The sequence below is a fragment of the Macrobrachium nipponense genome, chromosome 43 (genome assembly GCF_015104395.2).
Source record: "Macrobrachium nipponense isolate FS-2020 chromosome 43, ASM1510439v2, whole genome shotgun sequence".
In the NCBI taxonomy this organism is placed as follows: domain Eukaryota; kingdom Metazoa; phylum Arthropoda; class Malacostraca; order Decapoda; family Palaemonidae; genus Macrobrachium; species Macrobrachium nipponense.
Window position 1 is genome coordinate 46,637,643 of NC_061104.1, and position 19,217 is coordinate 46,656,859.

Genomic DNA, 19,217 nt, shown 5'->3' on the forward strand with positions numbered 1-19,217 from the left:
ATATAGATATATACATATATATTAATATATATATACATTATATATATCATATATAATATATATATATATATATATATATATATTATATAAATATATATATATCTTGTCTTGCGATTTTGCATTTTCCGCAAAATACGAGAGAACAAGTTATAACCAGTTCTGATGAATGTTGAGTACTAAGTGAAGTGCAGAGCTTTGATACTCACGTCTCCAGGCTCTCTCTCTCTCTCTCTCTCTCTCTCTCTCTCTCTCTCTCCATTTACTGCTGTGAAGTTTTCTGTTTCATAGAGCGTGAACAAATTTGTTAAGGAAATACGCACCTGGTTCGCTCCCTTCCCTACCCCCCTCTCCCTTTCGCGTTTAGCTGTCTGCATTCAGAGTGCTTGTGCATTCCCGTATTATCATATACAAACCCTTTCTAGTGCCCCTGATGATAGCTAGCCGCGTTATGAGGACGCCTGAATAGGACCTAGATTATCTTCCTGCGAGTGCCTTTGAACGCTCGCTGCCTAGGGCGGATTACGCGAGCGTGCTGGTCACTCTTGTTTCTCCGGAGCTGTGCGTTTTTTTTTGCAGTGGAAGTAAACCTTCAAATTATTTTATGGTCATCTGAAGTAAATGAATAATCTGGGTTCATATTCTCATTGGGTACACTCTTTTGAACATATCGTACACATGTTATCTCTTCCACTTCCATATTAACACTGAATGAACCGCTCGTTTAATTGCCGTAATGTGTACGGTTAACTCGTTTTGACTCCGCGCGGTTGCCGCCTCGTGTAAACGCCAAAAAGTGAATGAATAAATAAATAAATAAATAAGTAAATAAATAAATAAATAAACAGATAAATAAAATATAAAACAAATAAAATAAAATACGAGTAAATGAATAAATAAAGAAGAAAGGAATAAAAAATATTTAAAACAAAGCAGAGCAACACAAAAGAAATAAGAAAAAGTAAAGAAAACGACGAACAGAAAACGCAGACCGCCGGTTGCAGCCACGGTTTCCGCCTCTTGTGAACAAGGCAAAAAAAAAAAAAAAAAAAAAAAAAACAAAAAACAATTAAATGAATAATAACAATGAATAAATAAAGAAGAAACGAATAAGTAAACCTTTAAAACAAAGCAGAACAACACGAAAGAAATAAGAAAAAAGTAAAGAAAAAGAAGGAAAAAATAAAAAAACGCAGAGCACCGGGGAGACAGGAGTGACCAACACGCATGCGTAATCCGCCCTAGGCAGCGAGCGTTCAAAGACACTCGCAGGAAGATACTCCCGGTCCTATTCAGGCGCCCTCATAACGCGCTTGCAAGCAAGCGGCTAACTATCATCAGGGGCATTAGAAAGGGTTTGTATATGATAATACGGGAATGCACAAACGCTCTGAATGCAGATAGCTAAATGCGAAAGGGGGGGGGGGGTTAGGGAAGGGAGAGGACCAGGTGCGTATTTCCATAACAAATTTGTTCACGCTCTATGAAACAGCAAACTTCACAGCAGCAAATGGAGAGAGAGAGAGAGGACGAGAGAGAGAGAGAGAGAGAGAGAGAGAGAGAGAGAGAGAGGTTGGAGAAGTGAGTGTAAAACCTGTGTCCTTAATACTCAACATTCATCAGAAATGGTTATAAGTGGTTCTCTCGTACTTTTCTGAACTAGGTTTCCGTGCTGTTATTAAAAAAGTATATTTTTGTATCTACGGGAATTCATTTCAGCCTAGTCTTGCATTTCAGCTAACGCCCAGAGAGATTCAGTCACAGATCGAGGCTAGGTAGTTGTTTGATAGCAGATTCTTTCATTTTGTCTAAACGAGTATCATTTGGTCCTTAAAACTCGTTTAAGATATAAATACACGAAATTTAATTGATAAATACACAGTCAATAAACAACAGTCTTATACAGTTTCTCTCTCTCTCTCTCTATTCAAATACATATACCCATACACACACACACACACACACATACACATATATATATATATAGAAAGAGAGAAACTGTATAAGACTGTTGTTTATTGACTGTGTATTTATCAATTAAATTTCGTGTATATATATCTTAAACGAGTTTTAAGGACCAAATGATACTCGTTTAGACAAAATGAAAGAATCTGCTATCAAACAACTACCTAACCTCGATCTGTGACTGAATCTCTCTGGGCGTTAGCTGAAATGCAAGACTAGGCTGAAATGAATTCCCATAGATACAAAAATATACTTTTTTATTTCCCAAATTAGCTAACATTAAAATGGAACAAATTGAATTCATTAAAGTGGAATTAAATGAATTAACTCTGACCCAAAAAAACTGTAAAACTGTCACTTTTCCTCTCCCAAATCAGGTTTAAGTAAGTACCCCCTGGAATCTCTCTATGTTTCGACTAACCACACCATTTTCAATAAGTCAAATACGTCTTAGAGAATCCATTTTCCTATATGGTGACATTGAACCCATCTGAAATAAAGAGACCATAATTATTACACCACTTCACTCGTGAAAGTTAATCAAAAGGCATGTGTACCGCACCACACTTCTCTTTTTCCCACGAATTTGTTATCACTTCAAAGGTTAACTTTTTCAAAGCCCTGTCTTACGTTACCTTATTCGATGGGCCTGCAACACCTTGCAACACCTCTCAACAACTCTTCCAGGTGTGTTCCGCTCACTGTCCCAAGTAATCAACGAGCGTCCTCTCTTATTCTCATAACCCATCATCAAAACCATATATCGTATGCTATGAACACACATGCAGACACGCCCTGCAGGGTGTCTAGCAACCACCACAGGTGCCGCATGTCCAAAGCATGTGAGGCGTCGCCAACCTCAAATTGCATTGGTTATCATTCCTGGCTGTTTTTCTTTGAGGAATCTAGCGCTTGTCACTAAGTGGCCTGGCTCTAACTAGAAAGAGCTGGGATTAACAATTCACTACTGCCCCCTATATATATATATATATATATATATATATAATATATATATATATATATATATATATATATATATATATAATAGAAAAGATGAAAAAAAGAGAATTCCGCAGCATGGTGGTGTACATAAAGAGCATAAAACAAAATTTTTCCCCAAAAATAATTTTTTCTTAAATTTTTTCCTACAATAATTCTTTACTAAAATTGATTTTGTCCCAAACAAATTCTTTCCCCCCAAATTATTTTTCTACAATAATTATGTCTTAAAATTCTTTATGTTCTAAACAAATTTTTCCCATCAAATTTTTAACGATAAAAAATTCTTTACTAAATTTTTTTTGGGTCCTAAACAAAATGTTCCCCAAATTCCGTCCTAAAATTGTTTGTCCTAAACAGATTTTCCTCCCAAAAAATATTTCCTAAAATTGTTTGTCCTAAACAGATTTTCCTCCCAAAAAATATTTCCTAAAAAAATTCTGTCCTAAACTTTTTTGTCCTAAACAAATTTTTCCTAAAATTCTGTCCCAATTTTTGTTGTTGTAAACAAATTTTTACTCAAAAACATTTCCTAAAAGAATTTTCTCTTAAAGAATGTTTTTGTCCCAAATAAATTTTTCTTCAAAAAATATTTCCTAAAAAATTTCTGTCCTAATTTTTTTGTACTAAAGTTTTTACCAAGAATAGCTTTTCCTAAAACTATTGTTGTGAGAATTCTTTTGTCCTTATCATATTTTTTCCCCAAAAAAGTTTTTCCTAAAACTTTTTTGTCCCTAAACAAAATTTTCCCCAAAAAATATTTCCCTAAAAAATGTCCTAAAAATTTTGTTTGACCTAAAATAAATTTTTTAACTGAATTTTTTCTAAAAAAATTTTTACCCTTTGTCTCCAAGAATGGGGATGCAGCTGGGACCTGGGTCCCAAGAACCCTATTGTAAATTTAACGAATTTCTCCACACCCCAGGGACGAGCTTTAAAGGACCACGAAGGACTTTTCAGGTGGAACCGATTGCAACTCGTACCCCCCCCCCTTCCCCAGCCCCCTCCACCCCCGCGACTTGTTCCTGGATGGCAGATTCGTTTCCTGCGATAATTGGTCCGACGGAATTGTTTACTCAGACATTAAGTTCACAGTCCGCTCGCAGAGATATTTTTCTCTCATTTTTTTACCTGTCAATAACAGTGGTGGTCTCTATCTCTACTTCTCTCTCTCCTCTCTCTCATCTCTCTCTCTCTCTATCTACTCTCTCTCTCTCTCTCTCTCTCTCTTCAAAATTGTTCAGGTAATTCAACTCCATAAAGATCATTATTTCATCCATCATTAGATAGGCTATGGAAGTTTAAATATTATATATATATATATATATATATATAATATATATATATATATATATATATATATATATATGTATATATATTTATATATATGATACACACACACACACACATATATATACATATATATATATATATATATATATATATATATATAAAATGTATGTATGTACACACACACACACACACACACACACACACACACACATATGTATATCACAAAATCCACATAAGAAGGTACTTTCTTAGTTTATTCTACATTTTCAAGTTCACACTGAATACAAGGGAAGTTGACAGAGCTTTATATACGAAAACAGAAAGGGGGCGTGGGGGTTACATTTTGTTCATCTGGGCTGCTTGTTCTTTAAGCTAAAAAGCCAAGAAATGAGGATCAAGGGAAAATCCAGGATGGAGATTTACATTCCTTGTTGATGTGGCTTCAATAATAATGGATTCCAACAGATTCCTTTTGCGGTGATCGTTGATCTTGTAGATTATCTGCGAATTATCCCAGTTAATCGCATGGCCTGTCTTAAGTCAATGATCCACAATGCCATTATTTGTTAAGCCTCTTGATATGGCATATTTTTGATGAGAGCATCTCACCTTTAGTTCTTTCGATGTTTGACCAATATAAATCTTATTGCCTTCTTTACAAGGAATACTGTATACAATATTGTTTGAATTTGGAAGGGTATTATTAATGAGTTTATTTCTCAAAATATTATTGTATTTAAATAACAAGTTAATATCAATAGTTTTTGAAATGGGTATATCAGGAATGAAATTAGGATGAAGTTTTAAACAGAGAATATTCTTAAATTCTTTGTTAACACTAGTTGGATTATTTGTTTAATTTTTGCAAAGTTCAAAAAAATATGAAGGGTAACATAATAAATCTTCTATTTTATCAATAATTTAAAACTCATTTTCTAAAAATTCAGGATTACAAATTTTAACAGCTCTAAGATGCATAATGGAAAATGTTGACACCTTTTTCGTTTAGCTTGGTTAGAGTAAAAATGGATATATGGCAAATTATTTGTGTGTTTCCTAAATATTTTAAAACAAAAAATTGGTGTTATTTCTAATAACCAAGACATCCAAAAATGGAAAAAGAACCCCACAAGATTAATTAGTATAACTCGTTTAAATGTATGCATTTACAGAGTATTTTTCTTAAAACTCGCGTACTTTCGCCGTAACTATATATGGCCATTTCTCAAGAGATGTATAGACGCTTGACCCAGTCTGACCACCAACACATCTCTTGAGAAAGTTCCACAGTTAGGCTGAAAGTACTCGAGTTTTAAGAAGAATAATATTTACAAGTAAACAAGTTATACTACAAAATCCTGTGGGTTTCTTTTTCATTCTTAAGAAGAAAACTGAAAGAAGTTTTTGTTTGGTGCATCCAAAAATGGCATACAATTATTTCCTTTATATTCTATTGTGAATTTTATGGATGTTACAAGATTATCAATTGTATGTATGTAAGATTTTTCATTTTCTTTTAAATATAAACAATCATCTATACATATCTAACCCAAAACACCTTGGAGAAGAAATTTCTTGGAATAAGTCTAGACTCAAAGAGCTCTATGTAAATATTAGACATGGTACCCCTTCACCCCAGGGCACCCTACAACTTCATCCTCAACCCCCATGGCACCCTACTCCTTCAATCGCTTCCCCCATATTCTTTCACCCCCCTCCTATGGTAACCTATACCTTTAACCCTCCCCTCCATGGCACCCTAATCCTTCATCCTCACCCCCCATGGCACCCTACTCCTTCAACCTACCCCCACCCCACCTTGTGGCCACCCCATGGCATCGTACTCCTTCAGCCTTGGGAAAAGAGCCAGATGTTCTGCAATGGCGGTCGGTGTTTTAGTTGTTCTCGTCATGATGCTGCTACCACCACCACTACTACTACTACTACTACTGCTGCTGCTGCTGTTTTAGCTGTAGCTACTGCTGATGCTGTTGTTGCTGTCGTTGTTGCTATTGTTGGTTTTGTTTTTACTGGCTGCTGTGTGAGCGGTTCATGCATATCATGCACATATTTCACCTTTTAGTGGCTCCCCTCGCTCTCTCTCGCCAACGCGCGCTAACCAGGTAAAACGTCAGTGGCCGACGATAGAGCCTTCCTTTATTTATGTCCGGCAGAAGGGCTTAATGCCGCCATTTGTTTTATTTACGGCCGCTCAGGACGCTTTATTTAACAGCGGATGGCAAAAAGAGTTTGCTCTCCCTCTCTATGTGATGATGACTTTTACACTTATTTTTTTTTACCGGAGGGGGAGGAGGGGTAGGGCGGACCAGGGTGGGATAAGGGGGGATTAGCTGGCGAGTAACGAAGGGGTTGGAAGTTTCGTCATATTCATGTCATGGGTGATACGTAAGATGAGGCGTCATTGGAATGACACTTCACAGGTTCTGTAATTATCAGGAGCGCGTTAAAACGCTAACGCACAAGTGCACGCATACACATACACATGCGCGCGCGCACACACACACACACACACACACAAGCAATGGACATCTCGAGAGAAAAGGTTCCAAATATATGAGTAGAAGGGACAATATTGTTTCTTACTACAACGATTAAGGTGTCAACAGTTAATTCTAGGACTGAACATTACTTGATATTTTATTTTTATGTTAAACATTATTCAACGCAACAGAAATACGATTGGTAGAAATTTCACTGAAAGAGTCGAATGAAGAGCAGATGGACTCGATGGGGATAGAACAGTGTGGGTTCAGACACGAACGAGCCTATGTTATTTGGTGAAGAGTTGATAGCGAAACATGTGAAGAATTGAGTTGCAAATTTTGTCCTAAGCAGACAAGACTCAGATGTCAACTTAAATCAAAACATGTAAAATCGGGGACAATGAATGCTAATATGGCTGGAGGAAGGTATTTAATAATGAAGGTAAAGTTGACAATTATAACGCCAGAAAGAAAGTCAGCCGGGTACATGGTGGAAAGTTGGATATCAAAAACAGTTCATCTATGGAGGAAGAAGGGGGTAGTTGGTTAAACTGCTGTTGAACGACCTGAAGCAAGAATGGTGAACGAAACGAGATGAAAATTGAAAGAAAATAAGTTGAACAGTTTTCATACTATTTGAAGCGGGAGAAGGACTGAAAGGCGTGAAATATGGTGACAAGGAAGGTAAAAATTCAGCAATGGAGAGAAAATATAAATAACATGATCTTAAGCGGATGATACTCTTGAAATACCATACTAGAATAGAATGTAGAATTTACGTCACAGGGCCAGCGCTGGGCCTACGACGCCATTCAGCCCTGAAAAGGACATTGACAGTAAACAGGTCTGAAAGGTGTAACAGGAGGAAAACCTTAAAGCAGTTGCACTACAAAACAATTATAAGAAGTTGGAAAGCAAGAAAGATAACATGAGCGGAGGTACAGTAAAAGGAATGAAAGGGGGTTGCAGCTAGGGGCAGAGAGGACGCTGCAAACTACCGTAAGTGATTCCTACGGTGCGCTTCAAGAGGTGAACTGTCGGCACTAACACCCTACGGGCCATTCTTGAAATGAGAAATTATTGCCTCAAATTGAACGGTTTACATCTAACGTCCGGTGTGAACGGCAATGAGTCATAATGAGGCCTAATTGCCAATTGATTAAGAAGTACTGAAATTCAGTACCGATAACGAAGAAGCGCAAAATACAGACACATCTGTAGCCTATAAAGTATTGGTTAAAGAATCACAATAAGAAACGATGATGGACAACAATAATCCTTAATTTTTTAACACACTAATAAAAGTCCAAGAAAAATTCTCTACGGTAACTGTTGACGAAGTATATAACTGTAATAAAGCACGATAAACGCCATTTTTACTTTTTTTTCTTCTAACTAGTAGGCTCTTAGTCATTGTGAGGTATACATAAAGTCCTTGGTATCGAATATTAATGAAATTAAATCAAGACATTTACTCAATTTGAAACAATAACGAGAAACAACGATGAACATTTTCATCATTTTTCAGTTTTCCGTAAAAGAAAACTACTGAAATGGCACTTTGTCTGTCCGCCCTCAGATCTTAAAAACTACTGAGGCTAGAGGGCTGCAAATTGGTATGTTGATTATTCACACACCACTCATTAAACATTCCAAATTATAGCCCTCTAGCCTCCGTAGTTTTTATTTGATTTAAAATTAAAATTAGCCATTATCGTGCCTGTGGCACCGTCTAATGCGCCAACAACCCAGGCCACAACAGGGCCGTGGCTGAGAGCTTCGAAAAGCACTATAACCTCTACAGAAAACTCGATTGCGCAGAAGAAACTTTGGCGCAATCTTTACTCGTTTTATGAAGTCCTCTCTAACAATCACAAACACACAAACTCACGAAGAAAGTCCACTCACTATCTTGACCACGCTACCCACCCACACCCCATCCAGGGCTCCTAAGCTCCCCCCCCCTCCCCCTTTCTCTCCTCGACTTTGAAATTCAATGAGTTTTATCTTTCTTGGAATCTTTCCATTGTCCTTTAAAGAGGCAAGTCGGTTTCATCCTCGCCCAAAATTGCTTTTCTCTCTCTCTCTCTCTCTCTCTCTCGTTTTTGGCCCTTGCGAAAATATAAAGAAATTGTCCCGCCCGCCAAGACATTGGAAATATCCCTTTGCTTTTAAAATAAATCAAATTCGTCCAAATAACTGTACGGGTGCCGGTGGTCAATTAGGTATGCTGTGACGTCATCGTATAATCTCATTAACAAAAACACATTGCTATATTCGTTTATATGATTATTTTTTTGGGGGTGGGAGATTGGGAGGGTCGGCAAATGGCGGAGGAAATATTGAAAGTTCGATAATACATTTAAAAGTTTCAAAAGATAACTAGACCACCCGTGAACCGTTGGGTCACTTAATTAATGATTGATTTGGGGGGGGGGGGGGGGGGGGGAAGGGGAAGGGTGGAGGATGGGAGATGGAGAGGGAGGGGAGGGGAGGGGAGGGTGAAAAGGTAGGGGATGGTGAAGGGGAGGGGATAGGGAGGGTAGGGGAAGGGAGAAAGCCCAGTTTAACTTCCGGTGTGCAAACAAAACTTTTCAGAGCTTTTAAGAATTAAACAGAAAGCTGCCCGAAGCTATAAGCTCATTGGTCCACAACCAAAGATAAACACCTTGTAACTGACTTATGTTAAAAAAGATTATTACAACCTTACGTGCAAATGTGCTGTGTGGACCTTTTAATGACGAATCTCCCGCATTATAAGGATTATGAATATAACAAGCACCACTGCAAATAACGTAAACCAAATTAGGATACCAAATAAGCAGAGATTCTTGCGCCATCTTGCGGCTAAAAATTCAATCCTCCTCTGGAGTGAATTTGCAAAGAGTAACAAATTCATTTTGACACCACATAGAGCTATGGAATGTTAGCATTAAGGCAGACAAAGAAATATCGTTTTCAAGGGGCCTACGCCCCCTTCTCTTGCTTTTTCATTCTCTCTCTCTCTCACTCTCTCTTACGCGATGGACATACAGAAGGCTGACTCTCTCTCTCTCTCTCTCTCTCTCTCTCTCTCTCGCGTTGGCTTTCACTTACCACCGACATGGGCTACGATAGAGCGAAAAATGTGAGAAAAATGAAAAAAAAAAAAAACTTGACCAGGGTGAGGGGAAAGGGGTGGGTTGGGGAGGAGTTATAAGAGAGGGAGGGGGGCGGGGTTGGTGTTGTGGGGGCGGAGGGGAACAGACAAGGTATATCTGGAGCTCCTCTTAACGAGAATAGAATGGTTTTCCGATCTGATCATCATGGCTGGATTGGTGATAGTGCAAAAGAAGGTGCCACTCGCGTCGAAAAGATATTCTCTTGACCAATATTTAGGGCCAATATTTGCGACTGAAAATGGGGAGGTAACTAAGCTCTCTCTCTCTCTCTCTCTCTCTCTCTCTCTCTCTCTCTCTCTCTCACTTCAATATGTGTTCAGCTGTCTTCTCACTAAGGAATGAGACAAAAAACTTTCTGTACCTAATCGATTGTCATTATTATTATTCACAATGCACGTTTGCATATGGAACAAACATAAACGCCATTAACACATTAACTTGTTGATCAATGTTGTACAGAACAGATTGTGCATAAAATTACGAAAAATGAAACAAATTGAAAGAGTACAGTACAATATAGACAGGAAATGAATGTCTGTTTGTATGGTGCTTTTACGTCGCATGGAACCAGTGGTTATTCAGCAACGGGACCTACGGCTTGACGTGACTTCTGAACCCCGTTGAGAGTGAACTTCTAATCACCAGTAATACACATCTCTCACACCTCAATGGAATGCCCGAGAATAGAACTCGCGACCACAGAGGTGGCAGGCCAAGACCATACCGATCACGCCACTGAGGCGCTTCAGGAAATGAATGGATACTCTGAATAGCAACAAAAAACAATAGGTAAAAAAACTCAAAACAATAAAGCAAGGAGTTAGGAGAGAAGAAGCTATAATAATCAGGAAAAGACACACGGTGTCTTTACAGAAGGTATTCTTGTCAGTAACAGAGTTGGTGATTTTTTTTTTTATAAAATAAAAAGAAAAAAATAAATAAGAATCAGTGATTTATTCGATTTTTTATTTATTTTTGATTTTTTTTGATTTGCTAGAAGGTTTTCAATAATTTTTTTTTTCCTCAAAAATGTATTTTTATGACAAAACTTACTAATGATTTATCTTTTAGGTTTCCAGTTCTGGCCTAAAGTATGTACTTGCAAATTTTTATATCATAATAAATAGATGTGGCACAGTTATGCTGAAGTTTTTATTAACCTCCAAACCATAATTTTCAATTTGTTTGCTTTCAAATAAAAAAAAAAAAAAAAAAGTTCATGATTTTTTTAAATGAAAAATTCAATGATTAAATCAGTTTGATTTAATCATTGCCAACCCTGGAGTAATAAAATATCTCTCGTACTCTATTTTGGTTTTGAGATCCAAGGACAAGAGACGCTGCATATGAGAAGAGAGGAGTTGGACGAATTTTATTTTCCTCAAACAAAATTAAAACACAAATATGCGCTATCTGTCTCCTGTGTCGAGTTTTATAATCTAGAAGAAAATAATTAATTTCCCTCAAGGAGAACGGGTAAAAAAAAAAAAAAAAAAAAAAAAAACAGAGAATACAACACAAGTATCGCTATTTGATATAAGGAGGGGAGCTAAAAAAAAAAAAACAGTAAAAAATGCGCCGAAATATCTTCGATGCAATCAAGTTTGCTGTATAGCGTATAATGCTGTATGGTACTCTCAGCCACGGCCCGTGAAACTCTCCTCCACGGCCCGTGAAACTTTCAGCTACGGCCCGGTGGTGGCCTGTGTTGTTGGGTGCAAAACTACTGAGGCTAGAGGGCTGCAATTCGTTATGTTTGATGATTGGAGGGTGGATGATCAACACACCAATTTGCAGCCCTCTACCCTCAGTAGTTTTTAAGATCTGCGGGCGGACGGACAGACAAGTAGCCATCTCAATACTTTTCTTTTGTAGAAAGCTAGAATTGAAGAAAGGAGTTCCAGCCTGAGAATGAAGGAGGGACTTAGAAATGAGAATCTGTTGAAAACATGAAAACGAAAAATACAGCAATGACAACAATTACAATTATGACGCTGTGATAAAAGGCAAGAAAATGAATCAAATCCTTTGAGAAGATGAAAGATGTGAAAAATAGACTTCACTTCTGTAACTTTCTCGTCTTTTTTGTTTATTTCCTTAGAGGTTAGTAGATGTATAGTGTTCGTGGAAGCACACGAGGAGGAAGACCACTAAAGGAACTTTAGGTTAAAAAAGGAAGAGATGTTCGCTATGGTTGTGGAAATCCTTTCATAAATTAATCATACACTTATTAACCCACACTTATCCAACCAAACCCACATCTATCTACCCACACTTACACACACCTACACCCACACTTATTCAGCTAAATTCACATTTATCCACCCCGACCTCACCCATATACACACTAAACCATCCACACTCACCCAGACAAACTCACATTTATCCACCTACACTCAGCCACATACACACTAAATCCACCCACACTTATCCAACCAAACCCACATTTATCTACCCACACTTACAAACACCCACACTTTTTCTGCTAAATTCATATTCATCTACCCACACACACAGACAATAATTCACCCACACTTATCCACCTAGACTCACATTTATCCAACCAAACTCACATTTATCTACCGACACTCACCCACAGCCACACTAATTCACCCACATTTATCCAAACAACTTACACTTATCCACCCACACACATCCAACCAAAACCACACTTATCTACCCACACTAATCCGCCCACACTTATCCAAAACAAACTTATTTATCTACATTCACCAACACCCGCATACCGACACCCACACCCACGCTTATCTACCCAAACTCAAGCACCCACACTTATCCAACTAAAATCACACTTATCTACTCGCATTCACCTACACTAATCCGTCCACACTTATCCAAACAAACTCACACTTATCTACACTCACCAACACCCACACTTATCTACCCAAATCACAATCCACTAACATTTACAGACACACACACACATACACATACACACATACATACACACACAGGGGTGAAAACATTACCTCCTTGTCCTTGACAATAAAAATAATAACTCCAAACTCGAGCGAGGGTAGCTGGAGGGGGCGGGGGGCGGCGGGCGGGGGGAGAGAAAGATACTGAAAAAACATCTACATTCGCCTCTTCCACAAGAGCGATCAAATAAATCCCACGATGAATGTTACCTCCAGGTGAATCTGAGGCTGAAAAGAATCAGTCATAACTGAAGTTGAGAATGGTCTGTCCCTTTATATAATATATATATAATAGATATATATATTACTATATATATATATAGATATATATATATATATATAATATAATATATATATGTATATATATATATAATATTTATATATATATCTATATATAATTATATTATAATATATATATATATATATATATATATATATATATATATAATGTATATATATGCAGATGCCAGGTACTATGTCGTACCTCTAAGTAAATGGGGATACAATCCACAATGAAGTAAAATCCTCTTGTAGTTTAATCATGTACAAGTTATATATATTTTAAACTACAAGAGGATTTTACCTCATTGTGGATTGTATCCCCATGTATATATATGTGTGTAAATATATATATATATATATATATATATATATATATATATATATATATTTCGAACTACAAATGTCCTTTAATATCTAATTCGCTCTACCTCGGATTAATATATTTTCATATATGTTTAACCGAGGGGGAATTTATTAAGCGATAATAGAATTGGCGATCGATAGACGCGAACCACTGACTTCTACAATTCCAGGACTGGCAGTGAAGCCCCAAAACCACCCCGCCACCGCAAGAGATATAAGTATATGCCGCCTCTACCCTCGAATACCTTCTCGTGCACAGGTATTTTTTTGTTGTGGTCAGTGGTTTGCGTCTATCGATCGCCATTCTATTATCGCTTAATAAATTCCCCCTCGGTTAAACATATATGAAAATATATTAATCCGAGGTAGAGCGAAATAGATATTAAAGGACATTTGTAGTTCGATATATGTATATGAATCACGGTAATGTGATAGACATCTATTATTATATGATTATAAATCTCTCTCTCTCTCTCTCTCTCTCTCTCTCTCTATCTCTCTTCTCTCTCTCCTCACTCTCTCTCTCTCTCTCTCTCTATATATATATATATATATATTATAATTTATATAATATATTATTATATATGTATGTATATAATATATCGTGAGTATGTATAAAGTGCATTGTATGAATAATAATAATAATAACAATAATAACAATAATAATAATAATAATAATAATAATGCAAGAATGTTCAGGCTCAAAATGGCAATCATAATAAGGTACAAAATAATCGTTTTATCTAAAAAAAAAAAAACTTCAACAACTGGAAAAAAAAAAACATCGAATTTCATTACCATAATGTGCAAAAGTTGATCTCTGTATTTACGCAGAACATTTTCCAAGATTTTTTTTACGCATAGCAAAGCTAGATGAGTTTCAATTCCGTCCCTTAAAATGATGATTCTGCCATGCATTAGAATATGAAAGGTAAATCTGTTCTCAATGTTAATATGCCTATTGCTTTTTCTTTTCTAGTATTTTTAATCCTGGAAAAGTATTTTCTAATCATGTGATATTTTACTTTGCCAATGTAGAGCTCACTTTCATTTTTCATAGATATATATATATATATATATATATATATATATATATATATATATATATATACATATATATATATATATATATATATATAAATCATATATATATATATATAAATAAATATATATATATATATATAATATATAATGTATTATATATATAATATATATATATATATATATATATATCATGATATATACTATATATATATATATATATTTTATATATATAGATATATATATATATATACACAACTAAATAGGATATTAGTATCAGCAATTAAATGGAGATGTGTATTCTTTTAAATTAAAACCTAAAAGTAAAAGAGTTATATATTACCTCATACGAATACCTACATTATATATAGAATACGAGCTTGATGGCATGTGCTACAGTGTGCTGGAACACGGAGCTGCCCGTCATGTCTCCCTACCCTTCTGATTCACTAACTATACAGCCACCTACCCAGGGTGGACAAACAGTTTTGTATGAGGAGGGTGGATGTGTAATGCATCCCCTGCCACTTGATCCCCTACCTACCCCGGCCCAACGGGGGCGGGCAACAGGTTTAAAGAAGGAGGTTGGATGTGCTATGTCTCCCCTACCCTCCCGATCCCCTTACCGACCCCGCTCACGCACGGGGCGGACAAACAAGAATGACCCTCTCGGATTTGATTATCATAGATTAGTAACAGTGATTAAATGCGCATGCGCATTCATTTAGACACGAAACGACATATTTAAAACAATCATGTATTACTCTCCAAGTCATGTACTGAACCTCCAAGGGGTGTGACCCAATAATGACGAAGGATAAAACCTTTCAGTCAGTTCCTAGCAAATCTCTAGAGGCGTGAAGTAAAATAAAAAAAGGAAATAAAAAATGCGCTCGTACGTGTTCGATTCTCGAGGGTTTGCACAAGCTCCACAGCGACAACTTGTAACATTTTTTTCTAGAAAGCACGATGCCTTCCTCACCAGTGCACCCCCCCCCCCCCTCCCCCCCCGCCTTCCCGGCTCTATATGAATCTGAGCCTGCTTGCAAGCATTTTTGCCTTCGATGTTATGTCGTCTGTTTGAATGTAATCAAAGTATGTTCTTCACATACACACACACACAAATATATATATATATATATGTGTGTGTGTGTGTATGAAATAAAGATGATATACTTAACAGGATATCTAAAGGATTAAAATGTAAGTCACTATGAACATGCATATAGTTTATATAAATATGTATATTATATATATATATATATATATATATATATATATATATATATATATATATATATATTATAAAGTTGAGAAATTCTAAAAGAAATCCAAAGGATTAAAATCGAAATTACTATGAAAAATGACTGAATTTTAACGAATGAGTTAAGAGAAATACAAAAAAAGATATTTGCAATAATCTCTCACTTTCAAATGATAAAAAATATAAGCAGTCCCAAAACTGAACTATAAGAATCGCTAAGCTCCCATGAGCTGTCCGCTCAAATAAAGAGATATCACTAATGTTACTTAAATGGAAAAATTATATCCATCAGTTTCCAAAATAGAAAAATAAAAGATTTATCAGTTTCCAAATAGAAAAATTTAAAAGATTCATCAGTTTCAAAAACTAAAAAAATTATAAGTTTCGAAAATAGATAACAATAGATCCATCAGTTTCCAAAACAGAAAAAAAATATATACACGAGTTTCCAAAATAAAAAATAGGCTCATTAGTTTCTAAAATAGAAAATAATATCCATGAATTCCCAAAATAGAAATAAATCATCAGTTTCCAAGATAAAAAAAGATTCATCAGTTTCCAAAATGAAAGAAATTCATCAGTTTCCAAAATAGGAAAAAAAGAATTCATCAGTTTCCGAAATAAAAAGATTCATAAGTTTCCAAAATAGAAAAAAATAATTATATCATTCTCGAAAACAGAAAAAATAGGTCCATCAGTTTTCAAAATAAAAGAAATTCATCAGTCTCCAAAATAAGAAAAAAAAAAAAAATCACCAGTTTCCAAAATAAAAAGATTCACAAGTTTCCAAAACAGGAAAAAATAATTATATCAGTCTCCATAATAGAAAAAGAATAGGTCCATCAGTTTCCAAAATAGCAAAGAAGAAATATATACATTAGTTTCCAAAGGATAAAAATCACCAGTTTGAAAAAAATCCTTAGGCCAATGATATACCTCCATCCTTTCCCTTCAAGCAATACTTTCACACAGCCTGTGTGACGTATGAAAGGAGGTTTAAAAAAAGTAAACAAAAAACAGCACGAGAGCTTCATACATTAGACCAAAGCTGAAAAGCCAAAAAGACAAAAAAAGATAAAAGAAAAAAAATTATTTATCACACCACGAGCTTAGAGAGCCATCAAGGCAAAGCCCCTGACTATCCCTAACCATCGCATCACTCTGGCGTCGCCCATAATGTGAAAGGAAAGGATTGGCGAGCACATAAAAAGGCAGAGGAAACGACAGCCAAGCACATAAAAGAGAAGGAAGCACTGGCAAGCACATCAAAAAAAAAAAAAAAGGAGAAAGGGGGCGGGGTGGGGAACGTGGATTATCAAGTATGATTGACGACCTCTCGAAGTGTGGAACAAAGATATGACTTTAGAAAGAAAACGACATTAAAAAGAATGCAGGTGATGGAATGTATAAGGAACTTTGATAAATTCTTGATTTATGATAAATCTACATTTATTAGCGCAGCTGATCTTGGACTTTTATATTTTATGAATCGAATGAGACCTATGGATATCTAATATATTATTGGAAAACTAGTGAAGGTTGAATAACAAAACGCGGAAAGCAATGCAGTTTGTTGGGGAGGGGGCCAGATGAGACACTGGAAAGGAAGAAAGAGCAAAAATGAAAACTTTCATCCAGTACACTCTATAGTGAGACACATGAATCACACAGTTTATCCGCCCCGGGTGGGGGAGGGGGAGGTAGGGGATTGGGAGGGTAGGGTAGACATGACATATCCACCCTCCTTCTACAAACCTGTTTGTCCACCCCAGGTGGGAAAATGTTAGGAGTGGATCGGGAGGTTAGGGAAGACCCAACACATCCACTCTCCTCCTGTAAACCTATTTGTCCACCCAGGTTGGGGAAGGGTAGGGCAGACATGACACATCCACCCTCCTTCTGTAGACCTGTTTGTCCGCCTCGGTTGGGGAAGTGCTAGGTTGGGGACTGGAAGGGTAGGGCAGACATGACACATCCACCCTCCTCCTGCAAACCTGTTTGTCCACCACAGGTTGGGGATGGGTAGGTAGGGGATCTGGAGGGTAGAGGAAACGTGACACATCCACCCTCCTCCTGCAAACCTGTTTGTCCACCCCAGGTAGGGGACGGGTAAGAAGGGGAATTGGGAGGGTAGGGGAGACACGAAGGGCAGAGCCGGGTTCCAGCGCAGCGTAGCGCGAACCATCAAGCGCGTTTATCCAAATCCAAAGTACGTAGATATGTATACTGGTTACTTCCGAAATGCTCATTATCTATTCATAAAGCCACGATAACGAAACCATTGTAAGGTGATTACAGTATTTCCATGAGACTGGATCAATTAAATCATCAGACTAATATAACTGGCGAAATTTTTATTAAAGCTTTCACCTCGTCAATGGCCACCCCCCCCCCCTCCTACCCCCCCCACCCCCCGCAACAACCCCTTCAAGAAAAATGTCTGAATATTCACCCAAAATAGCGCAATCAAGTCCGATGCAAAATCTTCATCTTTTGAGAAAAAATAAAAATCCTTTGGAAATTTATCACTCGGTTCTTAATATGATTTAGACCTTTTCATTAAACGGAATATAGAGTTTACTCCAACGGCCAAGCGCTGGGACCTATGAGGTCATTCAGCGCTGAAACGTAAGTTGAGAGTATGAGGTTACGAAGGTTTAACAGGAGGAAAACCTCAAAGCAGTTGCACAATGAAATAATTGTTAGAAGTGGGTGGATAGCATGATGGGGGGAAGATAATATGAATGGATGTACAGTAAAAGAATGAAAGGGGGTTGCAGCTAGGGTGCCGAAAGGACGCTGCAAAGAACCTTTAGTAATGCCCACAGTGCACCCACGATGTATAAAGAAAGTTCTCTGTGTAAAAGGGAATAAAAATGAAGGCCTAACACACACACAATCTTAAGATTTTGGCCGAACTTAAGAGGAAAAATCATCTTCTTTTGAGAGAAAATAAAAAACCTTCTGAAGAACTATCTATCTCTCAACTCTCCTATCAATATAACTCAAAATTTATCCACGTATCAAGAAAGTTCTCAAGGTAAAAAAAAGAATCACAATGAGAGCCTCATCCACAAAATCATGAGATTACAGCTTAACAAGAAAGAACGTTTTTCTTTTAATTAATGAAACAAGCTTACAAACTCATCAAGGTAATCCCCTTAGCTTTCCCTAACAATGATGTAGATACAGTTGCGTCATAATGAGCAAGAAAATTAACATAATAAAGGGTATAATACTAGTATATCTACACCGAGAGTATTAGGTCCCAAATAAAAATATATTGGGGAGGGGGAAATGACTAGAGGACACATTCACCAAAAGGAGAAATGACTAACACCTAAGCGAAATGGGGAGGATGAATACCAACCATGTAACTGTGGAAAGGATTAGCACTCAAAAAAGGGGC

The 19,217-nt window shown here is 36.7% G+C and overlaps 1 protein-coding gene across 1 annotated transcript in view; it reads left to right on the plus strand.

Annotated features, from left to right (window-relative positions):
• Nucleotides 1-14,927: 14,927 nt before the first annotated feature.
• Nucleotides 14,928-19,217, plus strand: part of LOC135213913 (uncharacterized) — a 95,735-nt gene continuing 91,445 nt past the window's right edge. Inside the window, exon 1 of the mRNA XM_064248007.1 lies at nucleotides 14,928-15,034. Within this exon, the coding sequence (XP_064104077.1) occupies nucleotides 14,928-15,034 (107 nt within the window). The remainder of the gene's footprint in view (nucleotides 15,035-19,217) is intronic.